Below are 20,069 nucleotides of genomic sequence, written 5' to 3'. Positions count from 1 at the left end.
TGTACAAATACCAACACTTTCAATTTCCTGATTTATGAACAAGCTTAGGAACCTACTGTCAATAATTTCAGGTGAATTACTCATTGACCTACGAGGATGTGGTTTTATAGTGAAACATTTTCCTTGTTGCATGTATGCTGTGCGATCCAAACAGGTGGGCGGACGCTTCCTCAGACAAAATCTCAAAATGCTCCTCCTCTTTCAGGTGGCTCCTCCCCCACATCATCATAGTCCATCCCACTGGCAGCTGGAGGAAATGGAATCACGAACTTATCAAAATGCAGAATGTAAACGTAACATTAAAAATGAAAATCACACGGCCATAGTCAGACAAAGAATCCGCATGAGCAGAAGATCCGCACAGCTGTTGCACAGCCCTTGAGCGAGGCCCTTAACCCTGCATTGCTCCAGGGGAGGATTGTTCGTCGAATAAACTGTACATCGCTCTGTTTCGCTCTGACATCCGAAACAGCTGGTTAAACTGGGAACACTGTAGAGCCCTTAAAATGGTCATATGGGCTTCGCTGGTTAGAGTGCTGGACTACACCGCACCCAGGAACTGTTGTATGTAATCAAATGATTTCAGTAAAATGTTTTTAGGTAAACTAAGCATTAGGTACAATTGCTAGGAAAAGGCAATTATTGCTGAGCTGAATGGCCTGTTCTACAGGCTTACCACATACCACTCATTATGACAATACATCATAATGAATGCAAACGGATGCATTCATGAGGAGAAAATGGTGAATAATCACCCCGACACTCACCTGCCACACTGTCTGGATGCGCATCCGCAGCAGTGGTGACATCATCGTAGTTCTCTGCCGTGTCCTCCGGCACCAGGTCCCCTGGAAGCAAGGAGACTAGTGGGGACTTGTGGCTTAATCTCAGGACTCTCAAACAGCAGGACAGTGGGGTCACAGAGGTTCTTCCCTGACAATAATGGGGGTACCAAAGATCATGCTTGCAAAGCACTTGCCAGATCTGGCCCCACTAGTCCTTTTATGAAGTTATATTTGGTTTGAATTTTAAATGGAAAACCAAAAAATATTCAGAATGACTTGGTTATGTTCTTATTTGATGAAAAATCCCATGTGACATTTTAGGCCACTTAGTGTGACAACACACAGTGTGACAACTGCACACCCTACTTAACAGTATATAACTCTGTTCAGAAATAGATGAGATGCAATGAATACAAAATACGTGCCTGAGACTTTCATTTGGTGTGACATTTATTCCTTTGTCATGTATTGCGCCCAAGAAATACAAGAGAGTGAAAAGTGTGACAATATGCCTCACTCTCCACCCCTCCCAAAAATCCTACACAGACCTCCACTACTTTACCTGGACCACAGCAGCACCTCCTACACAGACCTCCACTACTTTACCTGGACCACAGCAACACCTCCTACACAGACCTCCACTACTTTACCTGAAGCACAGCAGCACCTCCTACACAGACCTCCACTACTTTACCTGGACCACAGCAGCACCTCCTACACAGACCTCTGCTACTTTACCTGGACCACAGCAACACCTCCTACACAGACCTCCTACGCTACTTTACCTGAGAGGGAGTGTCCCTTGCCGTCCCCCACGTCTTCATACCCGGAGGGCGGGTCCTCAGATAGGCCACTCCCTGTGAACGGGACAGAGGGTGAGTCCTGACCCCGCCCACATCACGCACGCTCAGGTCTCCCGCAGTGGGTTTAAGACTTTACTGTGAAGGCTGAGGAGGATGGGCCAGGTTCACTCACCCCACCGGGGGGCGCTGTCCGTTCCCCCCACTCGTCGGGTTGAACTCGATCTCCTCGTAGACGGGCTCGGGGAGATGGGCCCACTGAGAAAGGGCTGTGTGAGCAGAGAGACAGAAGCAGAGAGTCTCTCAGCACACGAGCAGCAGAGCTACCATGAATGGCCGACGGCCAGTACCTCTCACTTGCACACCCATGAAATACCTAGTTTTAAAGAAGTTGCCTTCTGGTGTGGCTGGGTTCCTGGATGACTCCCATATTGCCTGCCGCCCACTCAGAATTGTGGAGGATGCAGTCACCACCATGCCAGATGCCCAAAAATTTGAATTGCTGATTGTGGGAGCGCTTTCAACACAATCCAGCCTATAGTGGCCAAGAAACTGACTGAGCGGCAAGTAAACACCAATCTTATTCTGAGGATTTTTGAGTTTCTTTGAAGGGGAATCCCAACAGATTCAACTGTACAATGAGCTCTCAAGCCCAGAAATTAAGCACACGAGTCATACTTTTTATTTCCCCTGTAGTATATATTATTTTGCATTTTGTGCTGGAACTGAATGCATGTCCTCATTGCATACTGTATGTTATTGTTTTCCGTTTTCTTTTGCGTTGCACGCTGGAGCCAAATTAATTTCCCCATTGTGGGATAATGAAGTTGACTTGACTACTGAAGAGGCTTCTGGAGTGTCAGCTGGCGAGAGATAGCTGTTCGCCAAGTGGTCTGTCCGGCCCCTACCTCTCCTCAGAGCTCTGTTCTGGAGCAGCAGAACCCCCAGCAGCACCAGCAGCACCAGTAGCAGGAAGAACAGCGCCCCCACCACCAGGAAGGCCACTGCTGGGATAGACAGACCAGGTGGAGGGGTCACGGGCGGCTTGGTCACGGGCGGCTTGGTGGCAACTGAAAACAAGGAAGAGCAGGGGCTGGGAATCAGCAGACAACATGCCACTCTGCTGCTAATCAACTTACACTGACCACTTTGCTGTGCTTCCACCCTGTCATTTATTTTACCTATAAAGCCTAGCTACCGATAAAAGCAAAGCTCTGATCTGCGGTAAGCGAACCCAGTCATTCCACAAGTTACCCAGTGCAGTAACATAAAACAGTCATAAGAGATGCAAGAGCAAGTTTAGCGTCAACTTAGATATGCATGTTAGCTAAAGTTGTGCTTTCTGTAACGATGAGCCAAAACATTATGACCATGAGCCATGGACTACTAGACCTGCGGTGTCTGGTCGGTGAAGGTGCCCTGCTATGTCCGGCACCAAGACGTTAGCAACAGCTCTTTTTAGTCTGGAAGTTGAAATGTGTAGCCACCTCAGATCGGACATGTTGTTCCAGCACATCCCACAGATGTTCGATCGGATTGGAATTTGGAGGTCAGGGTGACTCCTTCAACTCTTCGTCATGTTCCGCAAACCATTCCAGACCATGTGTGTAGTGTGGCAGGGTGCATTATCCTGCTGGCCACAGCCATGAAGCGGTGTACCTGGACTACAACCATGTTTAGGTAGGTGGCATGTGTCAAATTGATGTCCACATGAATGCCCGGATCCAGGGTTTCCCAGCAGAACATTGCCCAGAGCATCACTGTCCCTCCACGGGCTTGTCTTCTTCCCACAGTGCATCCTGGTGCCATCTCTTCCCCAGGTAAACAGCGAACATGTACCTGACCATCCACATGATGTAAAAGAAAACAGGACTCATCGGACCATCTTCCATCGCTCCAAGGTCCAGTTCTGACACTCGCGTGCCCATTGTAGGCTCCTTCGAAGGTGGACAGGGGTAAGCATGGGCACTCTGACCGGTTCTGCAGCTGCATAGCACTATGCATAGCAGGGTGTGATGCACTGTGTTGTGACACATTCCTCCCTTAACTATCATTCAAATTTGATGCGACTTGTGCCCTTCTGTCGGTTTAGACCAGGTGGGATCGCCTTCGTTGCCCTCGCACATTGATGAGCCTTGTTCATGGTTTGTCCCTCCTTGGACCACTGCTGACCGGGATCACCCTAAATGCTTTGTCATTTCGAAGACGGTCCGACCCAGCCATCTGGCTATAACAAGTTGGCCCTTGTCACGGTCGCTCAGGTCCTTACGTAAACCAGCCCTTTTCTCCCACATCCAAAACATCTTAACTTACCGTCTAATATATCTCAGACCTTGACATGGGCCATTGTTCACAGATAATCAACGTTATTCTATCTGTGAGTGGTCATAATGCTTTCGCTTATCGGTGTAGATGTTCTCTTTTCACTGTACATAAATTTCATTTCAGTAAACTAGCTCGATGTGAGTATTCAGCGACTTTAGAGAGCCACACCGGACAGAATATATTCCTCTAGGTTTATGTCTTAATGCACTTGAAATCAATACAGAGGAATAACTATTTTGAGTGGTCACTCAAATACTGAGTGTTACTTTGTAGTCTACCCAGGCCTCACCACTGAGCAATAGCCTTTCTATGGTGGAATTTTAATAGTTGAAATTAATTGCCAGATAACAGGGCCGTCTTTTACTGGATAACTAACTCCTAGGACAGGGCTCTGAACTCTGCCCTCCCAGTTTTTATCTCCCAAACACTGTCCAAAGGAGTCTGTACCTGCAGTGGGGCTGGAGCGAGATGAAAGACCTGCCAAATAAAAATGAACAGACTTATTATTTATTCATTCGACAGTTCCTGCGCACTGGTATGAGTTGTAACCCCGGATGGGGTTCTCTCAGCTCGTTGCCTAAACCTTTATGTACACAAACACGTCTATAAGCTCCCCTGATAAAGAGCTTCTGAAGAAGTTAAATGTAGCTCCAAGGCATTATTTCTGCTTGCATTCTGAGTGATTGTGGAAGTAAAGTAATCGTAGAGGTGTAATGCGGGGTGGATCTTTAAGCCGCTCCTAGGCGTGTGGATGTGTGTTTCTGTCAGGGCCACAGTGATTCATCTTCACAGAAGCTGCCACTCGGCCTGGTGCATTACATTACATTACATTACATTACATTACATGGCATTTAGCAGACGCTCTTATCCAGAGCGACGTACAATGAAGTGCAAATCAAACACAAGTATGAGTGCTAAGAGGTGCGATGTGGAGGTGCAGGCTCACCTGTGCAGGTGACCCCAGCCTGGTTCTGCGATCGGCAGCTGCTGTGCAAAGAGTGTGGGCAGTCCCACAGGTGCAGCTCAGTGCCCCTGCAGTTCACCTCAGTCAGCCAGAGGGTGCCATTCCCCGTCCCAAAAGTAGCATTACCATGAGCCCCCTGTGCTAACACACAGCCCAGCTGTCTGCACACCACACGGGCATCCATCATGTCCCAGGAGTCTCCACACACCGACCGCCAGGAGCCCCCATGGAACACCTCCAGCCTCCCAGAGCACCCGCCTGCCCCCCCCACCACCCGGAGGGGCCAGTGATCTAGAGCAGGAGCCACAGATGAACTGAGCAGCCTCACAATGCTGAACATCTCCTACACGGTCCAGAGATCTGCACTAACATTATGGCTGGTCTCATTACGTTTAACATGTACAGACATATGTCCACTAACATTATGGCTGATCTTACATGCATTATGTTCATTGTGTAATTTTATACATTCAAATGAGCAAATTATTCAATTGATTTCATTTGTGATCGAATACAAATCTCCCCTCCTTTATTGAAGACCGTTCTCCTAAATGACAATGACATTATTTTTAATGAAATACTGTCAACACTGTCAATGACCATCATGCATACATGACCGTTCCCACTACAAAGTAGATTTGGGACTAAGGATACTCAGTTGCATGTTGACAAATCATGGGATTCAGCCTATAAAAACGTACTTGTGCAAGATCGCAGATTTTTTGCCGAGGAACATGACAATTTGCTCCGTGGAATGTCTTCATCCTCTTTCGCTTTGATGTGGGGGAAATAATTAAATATAAATCAACCATAAATAAAATAAGAAAGACCCATGCCACATCATAAACACACAGCCCACTGAAAGCTTCAGAAACATCTTATCTGTAGGGTTATACAAAAACAAATGTTACAGACTAATAATCTGCTTTACATATCCACCAGTTGAAGCGAAAAAGTAATAAAATCATATCCTCTTCATCTATCTTCGTAAATAAGCCAGTTCTGCTTGATAGTTTAATTCTACTGTTCCCACTGGGAGTAATACTGTGTTTGCAGGATTAAGGTTTATTCTACTGTTCCCACTGGGAGTAATACTGTGTTTGCAGGATTAAGGTTTATTCTACCGTTCCCACTGGGAGTAATACTGTGTTTGTAGTATTAAGGTTTATTCTACTGTTCCCACTGGGAGTAATACTGTTTTTGCAGGATTAAGGTTCATTCTACTGTTCCCACTGGGAGTAATACTGTGTTTTCAGAATTAAGGTTTATTATACTGTTCCCACTGGGAGTAATACTGTGTTTGCAGGATTAAGGTTCATTCTCCTGTTCCCACTGGGAGTAATACTGTGTTTGCAGGATTAAGGTTCATTCTCCTGTTCCCACTGGGAGTAATACTGTGTTTGCAGGATTAAGATTCATTCTCCTGTTCCCACTGGGAGTAATACTGTGTTTGCAGGATTAAGGTTCATTCTCCTGTTCCCACTGGGAGTAATACTGTGTTTGCAGGATTAAGGTTCATTCTCCTGTTCCCACTGGGAGTGGAGAGAGGATTTACCTGTACAGTTGAGCACAGCCACTGTTTTATCGCAATTATTTTCACCCCAAGGGCGTGATGGGCACTGCCACAGAGTGGAGTCGTGTGGGCGACATTTGACATGATCCAGCCAGTTTGGAGCAGATTCCACTCTTGGCCCTGTTTTAGACACTTTACTAGTGTTCCCACAGTTCAGCTCCTGACATATGAGAGTAGCTGTGTCTTCCTCCATTCCATTCCAGCACACATTGCCCCAGGTGCCATTGTAGAAAACCTCCAAATTCCCAGAACAGCCTTCACTCAGTCTCATCTCCTTGAATTCTACAACGACAATATTCGAAATAACTTTGGTATGAAATGGTTTGATAAAAACACAACTTTGAAATGACAGAGGATACAAATCTTAAAGTCAAATGCAGGAATACGTCAGGATGAAAAGTTGTGTGTTACATTTGTCACTGCCCTCCTGCGATGGGTCACATCACTTTACTAAGATTTTGTCGAAACCCGTGAATTTCCTCTCCAACCAGGAATCATGTATTCACACACATCTAGTGTCAGTGTAAGAGCAAAGTATTGAGAGTTGGTGAGTTACACACCTGAACACACAACCCCCACGTCCTCCTTGTGTCCACAGTCAGTCTGTCCCCATCCGGCTGTGGGACAGTCCCACAGGGACGTCTCGTTCCCCACACAGCCCACCTCATCCAGCCAGACGGGTCCATTTCCTGGCCCAAAGAAGGAGGGTAGCGGGGCACTGAGGGCCGTCCCACACTGGAGCTGCCTGCACACCACCTGAGCATCCTCCAGGTCCCAGGAGTCATCGCAAACCGTCCCCCAAGAACCGTCGTGGAGCACCTCCACCCGCCCCGCACAGCGTCCCCCTCCCCCTACCAGCCTGAGGGACCGGCGGTCTGAGGGAGGGGGTTGGAGAGGGAGGGAGATATTTAATTGAAATGCAGGCTTGTTTGAACCTTTCTGATGAAAACTCTAAACTGCAGTTGATCAGCAAGCTGTACTCACTGGAGCAGACGATGGACACCCGTTCCCTGGAGCTGCAGGTGAGATTGTGTGGAGTGCTGCAGTTCACCAGGTGAGACTCTCTCCCGGAGCACTCAAACCCCGTCAGACACACATCACTGGCCCCCGTCCCAGACGGAGAGGAGCTGTATACCTGCACTGCAGAGCCGCAGCCCAACTGCCTGCAGGCCACCGATGCCTCCCTGGAGCTCCAGGACCCCCCCCACTCTGCTCCAGGTCTCCTGGTAGTACACCTCCACTGGGCCCCCACACTCACTCTCTCCAGCCAGCTGAACCGTCCCGTCCAGAGTGGAGACAACAGAGCCTGAGGATCCCAAGTGTGTTACTAATGTGCACAGGATTACAGACTGCACCTCTGTGTGTTACAGTAATGTCCACAGGATTTGTTCAATCAAAGGGCATTCAACTTAAACACAAAACATTGTATTAACAACTTCCAGTTTGCCAGAGAGAGAAAGAAAGCAGTGAGCAATAGAGAGAGAGAGAGCACAGAGAGCCGTGAGAGAGAAACAGTGTAAATGTGTGGTAAATAGTGTATGTAGTATGCAGTATGCAGTATACAGTGGGCAGTGCACATGCACACAGCACAGAGAACAGGACTCCTCACCAGAGCAGATGACTCTAGCCTCTTGTCCACGTGAGAACGCAGCTCGGCTCCAAGAGGAAACCGCACACTGTGAGAGCCGTGTCTCGTTCCCATGACAATCAAACACATCGTGGCTGATTGGCCCACTCCCATTTCCAAACCAGGTCTGTCCTGGCACTGCCACTGCAGTCCCACAACCCAGCTGCCGGCAGAGGACATCGGAGGCCCTGCTATCCCAGCATGCATCACACACTGTCCACCAGGTACCCAGGTACTTCAGCTCCACTCGACCAGAGCAGATGTCAGGGCCACCAGCCAGCCTGGACTCTGTATACCCTACACACAGAACAGTGGGGTTAGCATCTGCCCAGCACTGAGATACTAAAGGACACTTATGGAAGAGGCTAACAGTGGGGTGTAGGGACTACAACTTCCACATTCCCACAGGAAAATTCCGCGACGTCCACCACGAATGACGTCTAACTTGGTTCAGCCAATCCCGTCATGGCGGGAGCAATAAACGGTCCCGTATAAGAGCAAGACACGTTCTTGGGATCTTTCTTCTCTCTTCTGCTTTTTCTGCCTCTTCTGCTTCTTCTCTTCGACGCACCCTTTTTGGCCATTCGCTTCAGCTCATCTGCTCCGAGGCTCGGACAGAGGCTGAAGGCTGCACAGCGCACTACCAGGCCTACGGACACACCCAGTTACCTCGCGGTAACTACGTGGCCTATAGTGAGTGGAAATTGTTGTACGCGGAACGCTACATCAGTTTACCCCAATAAAGCTCAACAACGAAACAGCAACGAACTTTTACACCTGGAAAAGGACCAGCGGATCAGACGACAACGCTGCTAAGGCGCTAAGACGGGAACACCCCAGCCTGCGCATCTCTCCCGGACACCATTCACAGCACCATCGCCGCTTCTACAAGGACAGCATGTCTTTTGGATCCAGCAATGCGTATGGACTCAGTAAGAAAACAAACATTCAGGCATAGCCAGTGTTTAGTTTAGTCTTAACTGTTTTTGTGAATCTGTGTTTCAATATTTACCATCCAACCATTGTAATGTGTTTGGTTAGCTACATATATATGTACGTGAATTGATTCGCAGTCTTTTGCGCATATATAGAGTAAAACTACGCAAGTAGTCCCTTCTCACAGCTAACTCTAACTCATTACCACACCCATAACTCTAGCGACACGCGCGCTTGCGCGCGCCACACACACGCACACACACATACCCAACTAAATTTCCTTACTAACTTCCCGTTAGTTTATCTGTTATGTGTTTGTATGTTTGTTTAATAAATATATTTTATTAAACCCCGGTGTCCGTTTTGGAATCGCATAGACATGAGAGCCGAGTTAAAGCAGTCTTTCGAAGAACTTCCAACCTTCAGGTTATCGGTATGTTTAATCATTAAAATTGGTTATTTTAATTATTAATTAAAATACTAAATTTGTGGTTAGATATTTCTGATAATAGTAATTTTATGAGACTGATTACTTTTTGCAGTTATACTGCTACACAACGTTTAACTGGCGCCCCGGTTTCGTAGAGAGTAAAATCCCTGCGTTATTTGGCGGCCCGTGCGAGGACCCTACATAATTTGGAGTCCCGTGCGAGGACCCCTACATATTTTGGCGCCCCGTGTGAGGAAGACTAGCTTTGGCTCAAATTTCATGTCTTGTGACTTCATAACGAATTCCCCTTCCTAATTTGGAGCTCTGCGTGAGAAAGACGAGCTTTGGCTCATGTCACGTGACTCCAGAACGAATTCTCGGCATTCTTTCTCAGCTAAATTGCCACCAGTGCAATTTTTTGAAAATACCGCTAGATGTCACCCTTGTACCATTTTTAAAAGCCTGCATGAGCCGCTTTCTCAATATACTGCCCCCTCGTGTAACATTGTGGCATTACATTCGTAATCTTACACGGTAGTTTGTTGATTGGCATTTACCTTCCGGTATAATACGTATTATCAATAATAGTATTATTAGCCGCACTGTATTATTAATTATAATTACTTTGTCAAAGTAATTTTAATAATTAATTGAATTTTACATTTAAATCCAAATTTAATTGTAATTTCAACCAATCACATTCTGGTATTTAGGATTAATGTGATCAGCATCACAGTTCCTATTTTACGGTCTGAATATCCGCCATATGTTCGGTCATTTTGCTGTTGTTGCATTGCAGCACCGCTAGTGCAACTCGAGTCCCTGTGTGATGCTATAGCTACCTTGTACTATAGTTAGAGAATATTCAAAGAGCGTTTTAAATTCTTTATCCTTCATCACAACTTGTATGTTGGATTGTGATTTTGGTGAACAATTCATTGCCAACTTTTAGGAGCTCAAGGCCCTTGTGAAATAGTTAACTTCAAGAGTACCCTCTTAAGTTACTGATTCAGCTTTTAGCTTTATTTGGCGTGAGATATGGAACCCATATCTATTGATGAGTACCTTTCCTTTTTAGCCCAAGGTTTAGAACCTGGCTACGTAGCTTTCCTGAATCAGATGAACCTCACTGATTGTAGGAAAGAAATGTTCTCCTTAATCAACGAGAAAGGTCACTCCCCCACCCAGTCAAAAGACCCAATTCTAAGTTGTCTGGTCTTGAATTTTGCCAGACAGATTAGTCTTGCTCTTCAGAGCAACAAAAACTTAGAATCAGAGATGTCATACCTCAAAGGACAACACACCAGTGTTTTACTTGAGCTTCAAACTGTTGGCAAGAAAGCAGTACAATACTTGCGTGATCTGCATTCAGCCGAATCAGATCTTTGTTTCTACAGAGAGGAATTATTTCAGTTGAAGAGTGGATGCCACAAGCTGCCACATCCACTCTCTTCTGTAAGCCTGCTTTCTCAGGCTTGCCCAACTCCAGCTTCTCCTGCTTCCTCCTTACACCACAAGGCAGGGGAAGGGGGGTCACAAATTGATTCGGGTTTGTCAGATCCCGGTTCCACAGCTTGCTCTGATGGAGACTCGTCAGTCTCCTCAGATTCCAGTGCTGTTGACCACCCATGCAATGGTTTGCCCACCTCTTCCCTGGAGAGGGAAAGGGGGGACTCCATCCCAACGGTGGTCCATCTCCGCAAGGGAGAAACAGTCAGGCAAGTACAGGACTGCACCTTCCATGCCCACCCCTCTCGTGAGGAGGTCAGGGCACCCTCCCGTGGACACGGTAGAGGAGATCTAACGTTATTAATTGGGCACACAAAAAGCAACGCTAATCCCGCTAGCTTTCCCTTTATAACTGAGAGGATAGGTGACAGCTCTGTACAGTACACTGACAGCGACAATTCATCTTCTGCCAACCATTGTGAGAATGACAGTTTTGTAGCTCCACCCTCTAAACCAAACCGAGGACGTCGAGCATCGCATGAAACGCATTCACATTCAAATGTGATTTCAGGCTCTCCTTCTCCAAACAGGCAGACTAGTGCAACTTCACATGGTCTTCGCTTTGAGGAGCTAGAGGCCATGGCGAAGTATGTCCACACATTTGACCCCAAGGACTCTGAATTTAACATTCAGAGTTACTTGAGAGAAGTTGACTACTGTCTCTCGGATCTGCCCAGGGCAACCGATCGAGAAAAGGTACGACTTGTATGGAAAACCTCTACCAGAGAGATCCATACATTTATGGAACAACTTCCACCACAGGTTCGTTCCAGCTATCCCAAGGTTTGTGAAGCGTTGGTAGCTGAGTACCTGCCACGGTTTGATCAGGCCACAGCCATGATGAAATCTGTGGAGGTTAAACATAGCCGTACAGAACGACCAAAAGACTTTTACCAACGACTTAAACATGCATTTTTCCAGGGCAGAAACGGACCAGGCTTAGATGAAGATCAAGCCTTCAAATCCCTTTTTGTGCACAACCTGCACCCCTGCGTCCGAACTCATGTTTCACTGTTTTCAAGGGGCCAACACTCAGCCCTTGAATTAAGGAATGAAGCCCAAATGGTCTGGGACACTTTAAGGATTGTGCCCAGGAACGAGGTATTGGAAACAGCTAAGCACGTTGTTCCAACCAAGCCCGCCAGCACTTCCAAAGTTGCCCCATTAAAGTCTAATGGCTCAAAACAACGGCATGTGAGTAAGTTCCCGGTTAAGAGCCACCGTGGTCGCTTCTCACACTCTGATTCCAGCCGGAATTAGAGAGAAGACCGACCCGGTAGGCCCAAGCCTCAGAGTCACCAGCATGACTCTGATAGGGAAGATACCTTGTCTGAAGAGAGCTTCTTCAGTTCCTCTGAGGACAACTAAAGCCTCTAACCTTTGTTCAGTAGTGTGTATGCCTTGAGTAACCACTCCAAAGAGCTATCTGGTCTTGTTCAACCTCCATCAAAAGACTGAATAAGACTGATCTATAGCCGTGGTCTCCTCACAGGCAGACTCCCAGCTGAAGCTTTGACCACTTTCTTTTGCACACCTTTCCTACCAAAGGGGGGTGGCAAAATAAACAGGTAGTTTATAGCAGCCACTTAGATTTGCATGTAGCAGCAGCAAACGCAGATCGTAAGTAGGTACTGTAGAGTTAAATCCGACACCTGTTATAACTCGTAAACGTTCATTGCTTCTTTCTACACCTACTGAACCATCGTAAAGTATTGCATGTAGAAACTACAGGGTAATCGTTACAAGTATATTGCCACACCCCAGTGTGCCTTACTCCACCTCTTCCCCAAGCAAGACAAGACCACTTGTGAGCTTACCACATCATTTAGAAATGAGACCACCTCTCCATTTCCTTCCTGATGACACAGCCATAAGGTTAAGCTTGGATACAGAAAGCTGCCCTAATTTGAAAATGCCCCCACATATTTCAGATGACAACCCTCGTCAGCAAGACTGTAGGGACTAGAACAATTGGTCAGTCTGAACAAGACTTCCAAAAAGGCTACAGCCTCTCCATCCTAGACCCCTACATCATCTGAACATTTTCATGGCTGGGTCATTCCTGTTGGTGCTCCACCTTCTGGACACCATCCAATAACTAACAAAACACCTGAACTAACAAAACGACTAACGCTTTCACCAAGGTTTCTCATGTTTTGTGACAATGTATTCACTGTTCGACCTTAGTGTTTCACATTGTTTGTATCATGTGTTTAGACCAGTTTAGTTAATTGTTGATAAATGCCTGGATGTTTGTCAGTCAATTGTGAACTGTGTTACCGACCAAATGTACTTGACCTCTGGACTGTGAACTGACTTTTGTGCTCTCAAGGAACACTGGCTTCAGCCGCATCCTGAGACCACAGGGGGGATGTAGGGACTACAACTTCCACATTCCCACAGGAAAATTCCGCGACGTCCACCACGAATGACGTCTAACTTGGTTCAGCCAATCCCGTCATGGCGGGAGCAATAAACGGTCCCGTATAAGAGCAAGACACGTTCTTGGGATCTTTCTTCTCTCTTCTGCTTTTTCTGCCTCTTCTGCTTCTTCTCTTCGACGCACCCTTTTTGGCCATTCGCTTCAGCTCATCTGCTCCGAGGCTCGGACAGAGGCTGAAGGCTGCACAGCGCACTACCAGGCCTACGGACACACCCAGTTACCTCGCGGTAACTACGTGGCCTATAGTGAGTGGAAATTGTTGTACGCGGAACGCTACATCAGTTTACCCCAATAAAGCTCAACAACGAAACAGCAACGAACTTTTACACCTGGAAAAGGACCAGCGGATCAGACGACAACGCTGCTAAGGCGCTAAGACGGGAACACCCCAGCCTGCGCATCTCTCCCGGACACCATTCACAGCACCATCGCCGCTTCTACAAGGACAGCATGTCTTTTGGATCCAGCAATGCGTATGGACTCAGTAAGAAAACAAACATTCAGGCATAGCCAGTGTTTAGTTTAGTCTTAACTGTTTTTGTGAATCTGTGTTTCAATATTTACCATCCAACCATTGTAATGTGTTTGGTTAGCTACATATATATGTACGTGAATTGATTCGCCGTCTTTTGCGCATATATAGAGTAAAACTACGCAAGTAGTCCCTTCTCACAGCTAACTCTAACTCATTACCACACCCATAACTCTAGCGACACGCGCGCTTGCGCGCGCCACACACACGCACACACACATACCCAACTAAATTTCCTTACTAACTTCCCGTTAGTTTATCTGTTATGTGTTTGTATGTTTGTTTAATAAATATATTTTATTAAACCCCGGTGTCCGTTTTGGAATCGCATAGACATGAGAGCCGAGTTAAAGCAGTCTTTCGAAGAACTTCCAACCTTCAGGTTATCGGTATGTTTAATCATTAAAATTGGTTATTTTAATTATTAATTAAAATACTAAATTTGTGGTTAGATATTTCTGATAATAGTAATTTTATGAGACTGATTACTTTTTGCAGTTATACTGCTACACAACGTTTAACTGGCGCCCCGGTTTCGTAGAGAGTAAAATCCCTGCGTTATTTGGCGGCCCGTGCGAGGACCCTACATAATTTGGAGTCCCGTGCGAGGACCCCTACAGGGGATAGCATCTGACCAACACTGTTAGCCTCTTCCATAAGTTTCCGTTATTATCTCAGTGTGGTTAGCAGCTGACTATCCTATTAAATAAACTTCCCATAGATTGAATTTTTTCTGGACCCTCGTTAATTCCCTGAACTTCAGTTAATTCAACGGAAAACATTATCAGCCACACTTACAATATCGCTGGCCTTTATTTGCGCGATCCACCCTAAAATATGTATGAATTCAACCATGAGATTCTGCTCTTGTCGCTGTCTGGGATGGGTGTCACAGGATCTGCCCTTGCTTGGTTTTCCTCCTACCTCTCTGGTCGCTCCTACCAGGTGACTTGGAGGGTCTCAGTCTCTGACCCTCACCCCCTACAAACTGGAGTCCCGCAGGGCTCAGTTCTCGGTCCTCTCCTCTTCTCGCTATACACCATGTCTCTTGGTTCTGTTATCTCTTCCCATGGCTTTTCTTACCACTCTTACGCCGATGACACCCAACTCTTTGTTTCCTTCCCCCCGATACCCAGGTCACCACACAGATCTCTGCCTGCTTGGCTGATATCTCTGCGTGGATGACTTCCCACCACCTGAAGCTTAACCTTGCCAAAACTGAGCTTCTCTACATCCCTGCTAAGTCCTCTCCGACAATTGACCTCTCACTCACTGTTAAGAACTTTGTAGTGACCTCCTCCTGTACGGCAAAGAATCTTGGGGTGACTCTTGATAACTGCCTCACCCTGGCTCCACAAGTATCCTCCACTGCCAGAACCTGCAGGTTCTTTCTGTATAATATACGCCGTATCCGTCATCTCCTAACGGAGAAAGCCACCCAGCTCCTAGTCCAGGCGCTCGTCATTTCCCGCCTGGATTACTGCAACTCCCTCCTAGCTGGTCTCCCAGCTTGTGCCATCAAGCCCGTCCAGCTGGTCCAGAATGCTCAAGCCCGCCTAATCACCAGTCAGCCCAGGTCGGCTCATGTCACCCGCTTCTCATTGGCCTCCACTGGCTTCCTATTGCTGCACGCATCCGATTCAAGGCCCTGGTGTTGGCATTTCAGGCTGCTAAGGGGACTGCCCCACTTTACATACAATCCTTGATCACTCCCTACTCCCCAGCTAGACCACTCCGGTCTGCCAGCTCTGGTCGCCTTATGGTTCCCTCACTACGAGCACCTGGCGGTCGAGCTGCACGTTTACGCCTGTTTTCCGTTCTGGTTCCTCAGTGGTGGAATGACTTGCCTACCACTGTCAGGACAGCAGAATCCCTCCCCCTATTTCGACGCAGACTAAAAACACACATTTTCAAACTCTACCTTAGTCCTCCCTCCTGATTTCCCCCGACCCCTTTCTGATATCCCTATCCCTCTTGTCTAAACCTAACCCCCCCCCCCAAAAAAAAAACAAACAAAAAAACTTGCACTTATGATGACTATATGTTTAGAACAGCACTTCATGTGTATTTACTAGTTATGGATGTGATGCTTTAACTTGTCGAAGAATGCACTTGTAAATCGCTTTGGATTAAAAGCGTCTGCCAAATAAATAAAATGTAAAATGTAAATGAATGAGGAGAGAAGCGCAGCTCACGATGACTCGCCTAGATCAAACGCACACTGCAGTAGTCAGCCCTGCACGCCAGTTTGATACATATGACGCATGTTTCCTGGGCAGAATGCATCATGTGCACCTCAAAATCATTGCAAAAGGCTTCGTACATCTGGCCCTTAGAGATCAAGATAAAGACCTCATTAAATATAAATGTATGCAATCTGTTTAGGAATGATATGAAATGATTGCTGAAACTATCACAATGCACTGCACAGAGTACTCTTACCAGAACACACCAGGCCCACATCGTTTCCATGGGAGCAGGGTTGGTTCTGTGAGGGTGGCGTGGGGCAGGAGTTAATCTGAGATTCGTTGCCTCTACACTGAATCTCTTCCGCCCACACCTGGCCGTCGCCCTGGCCAAATGCAGTTGCCCCGCGCAGCTCTTTAGGAGCCCCACAGCCCAGCTCCCTGCACACAACCTCTGCGTCCGGCTGGTCAAAGTCAGCATCACACACCGTGCCCCAGGAGCTCCCATGATGCACCTCTACTCTCCCAGAGCACAGGTCAGTCCCGCCCACCAGCCTGACAATTTGATGGGCTGCAGTTAAACAGAAAATAAAGAGGGAATCATCAGCAATGACAGACACCTTATTCCAGACAACATTCAGACCAGCTGTCTGAACACAGGACTGCATAGCTATTATACATGGAGTACAGCAGTGTGAGGTGAGCCAATCACACATCTACTGTCGTCGGAGGAGAGCTAATCACCTGTAAATTAAAGACAGACTTAAAAAAAAAAACTAAAAAAACATTCTAATGCTTATGGGAAAAGACCACCAGAAACATTAATACAACCCACCTTCATCATCTCTTTTCAAACAACACAATAATTTCTTCTGCTCAGATTCAATATAACAAAGACCAATATCTGCAGTACATCCAAATAAGCAGCTCCATCAAACCAAAATTGAACTGATAAACAACCCCCTGTGTCCATCTCAACTAATAGGCAATATCGGTAAAATAGCAAATAGTCCCAAACAACTCTGCAAACTCTACAAAATCTAATCTACATCAGACTCTACAATATCATTACCAATAGGAAAATGGAAAAACCCCGACAGCAACTTCTGGACGCAAATCTGCCAATCCACCTTCAACATGTCAAAAAATATTAATCTACAATTTATCCAATACAAGGCATTACATCATACACATATCACAGGTCACAAAATGCATGCAATGGAATTTACCCATTCACAGCTCTTGTCCTCAATGTCAACTTCACACCCCTGACAACTATATCGACGCCTTAGGGGTCCTGCCCCCCAGTCTAGAGTTTCTGGGTAGAGGTAAACACTAAATTATCACAATTCATGGCTTGCAATATACCACTTACCCCATCCACATGCCTGCCTAGCGACCTGTCAGATCTCACCATAACAAACGGTGAACCAGTACTCATAGCCCTAACAACACCAAAAAAACCACGCACCAATTGGAAATCAAGAAAGCAACTCTCCACTAGACACTAGACTAGTGGACCATTTGTCTTTAGAACAAGCCTCAGCTATAAACAAAAACAAAGTATGACATTCCTCCAAATATTCTCATTTTTGACAGCAGCACTCAAACTAACCGGTGAGCTGATGCCACAACCCACCCACCAATCCTACACTGCACCCCCCGCCCCACACAAAAATAAAAAGACAAATACAAATTTGGCCCAACCTTGTGTTATATGTTTTGTTTTTTTATGTATTTCTGTGTGGGTTTTTGTGTTATGTGTTCTAGTTTCTTAATTTGCTGGCTTATTGGCTGTTCTTTTTTAATGTTATTTATTTGTACTTTTTATTATTATTATTATTATTATTATTATTAATTTTATTTTTTCTTTACTATTCCTTTGTTTGTGATGTACATATAACTCATAGTTTTCTATTTTCTGATGATGTCCAGCTGCCTGTTTTTGTGTTTGGCTTGGCACTTTTTCTTTGTATAGAAATAAAAATAAAGTTAAGGCCCCCGAAAAGGGGTGGCGGACCAACAAAAAAAAAGTGCTGAGTTGGGTGAAGAACATTGTAAGAGCTGAATAACACTGAATCCTACCTGAGCAGATCACTCAGCATCCTGTCCATGATTACAGCGATTTCTACCCCATCCTCCTGACGGACACTGCTTCAGTGAGGATTCTGATCCAATGCAGTACACAACATTCATCCATATTCTCCCAGACCCTTGTCCAAAGTGAGCACCTCCTAGTGCATCTACAGCATCTCCACAGCCCAGCTGTCTGCACACCACTCCAGCGTTGGCCATACCCAGTACTCATCACACACTGTCCCCCACTCTCCCGATGATAAACCTCCACTCTCCCAATGCAGGGGCTGCCACCATTCACCAGCCTCACATCCTCCCTGCCTGAGAGAGAGAGAGAGAGAGAGAGATGAGAGAGAGAGAGAGAGAGAGAGAGAGAGAGAGCGCGAGAGAGCGTGCGAGAGAGAGAGAGAGAGAGAGAGAGAGAGAGAGCAGTAAACAATAGTTCCAAAAGCAATTGGTACCCACAAAATTAAACATTATTAGACATCTTACACTCACAGTAAATAAGGAGTGAATATGGCAGTACAAAATATCTTATTACTTATTAAGAAGAACAGCAAAACAATTCCAATTGAAATTGTCCAAAAAAAATAAAAATAAATGGAAAAACCTCCAAAGATTAAACCTGTTTGATGCAGATTGTCAAAACATTAGGAAAGAACTTTCGGAATTATCAAATCAATCAGGGCTGTCAGCCAGCCTGGACTCTTAATACATACAAGACAGTGGGATTAGCATCTGCCCAGCACTGAGTTAATAAAGGAAATGTATGGAAGAGGCTAACAGTATGGTTAGCATCTGACCAACCTATTAAATAAACTTCCCACAGATTGAACTCCCACAGACTAAGAGATTAAGATAAAGACCTCATTAAATATAAATGTATGTAATCTGTTTAGGAATCATGTGAAATGATTGCTGAAACTATCACAATGCACTGCAGAGAGCACTCTTACCAGAACACACCAGGTCCACATCGTTTCCATGGGAGCAGGGTGATTCTGTGAGGGTGCCGTGGGGCAGAAGTTAATCTGAGATTCGTTGCCCCTACACTGAATCTCCTCTGCCCACACGTGGGCGTCGCCCTGGCCAAATGCAGCTGCTCGCGCAGCTCTTCAGGAGCCCCACAGCCCAGCTCCATGCACACAACCTCTGCGTCCAGCTGGTCAAAGTCAGCATCACACACCGTGCCCCAAGAGCTCCCATGATGCACCTCTACTCTCCCAGAGCACCGGTCAGCCCACCCACCAGCCTGACCTCTGCAGTAGAACAGAGAATAAAGAGAGAATCATCAGCAATGTCCGGCACCTTATTCCAGACAACATTTAACACAGCTGTCTGAACACGGGCCTGCACAGCTATTATACAAGGAGTACAGCAGTGTGAGATGAGCCAATCACACATCTACTGTAGTCTGAGGAGAGCCACTCACCTGTAAATTAAAGACAGACTTAAAAATAAAGTATTTGAATACTTATGGGAAAAGACCATCAGAAACATTAATATGAGATTCTTTACCTGTGTGTATTCTGGATTAGTTCAGTAAATGTAGCAATGCACACACTTACCAACCCAGCATTCCTCTACCATTCTGAACAAACATGAGCAGCATATGTATGTATTATTATGACTACATTCATAATATACAGACAATCACTTCTGATTGTTTCCCCACATGATTCCCATTCCCTCTCGTTGCCTGTGTATAAAAAAAAACCATCTGTTTGTGCAGTTAGTTGCCAGATTGTTATGTTTATTCCCATACTCTCCAGCGTTTTCATATTGATACCCGTTTTGACGTGTTTCGTCCCGACCATCTAGTTTAGCTTATGACTTCTGTCTTGTTCTGACCCGTAGAAAACTTCCCCGTGGAAAACTCCCGG

General features: G+C 46.1%; 1 protein-coding gene across 1 annotated transcript; it reads right to left on the bottom strand.

The window, feature by feature from the left end:
• Positions 1–767: 767 nt before the first annotated feature.
• On the bottom strand, positions 768–18,224 carry LOC134015780 (antigen WC1.1-like; the record flags this gene model as incomplete). The annotated part of the gene is made up of 10 exons (XM_062455313.1): positions 18,196–18,224; positions 16,367–16,665; positions 7,583–7,753; positions 7,008–7,322; positions 6,430–6,729; positions 4,857–5,165; positions 2,540–2,655; positions 1,792–1,843; positions 1,571–1,642; positions 768–848 (listed from the first exon to the last, which is right to left on the bottom strand). Coding segments are annotated over exons 1-10 (1,744 nt in total), but the record flags the coding sequence as incomplete, so codon positions are not given.
• Between the last annotated feature and the right edge of the window lie 1,845 nt (positions 18,225–20,069).

The sequence above is a fragment of the Osmerus eperlanus genome, unplaced genomic scaffold (genome assembly GCF_963692335.1).
Source record: "Osmerus eperlanus unplaced genomic scaffold, fOsmEpe2.1 SCAFFOLD_511, whole genome shotgun sequence".
Classification (NCBI taxonomy): domain Eukaryota; kingdom Metazoa; phylum Chordata; class Actinopteri; order Osmeriformes; family Osmeridae; genus Osmerus; species Osmerus eperlanus.
Note: the sequence above shows the minus strand (reverse complement) of the source record. Positions and strands in the feature narration are given on the sequence as shown.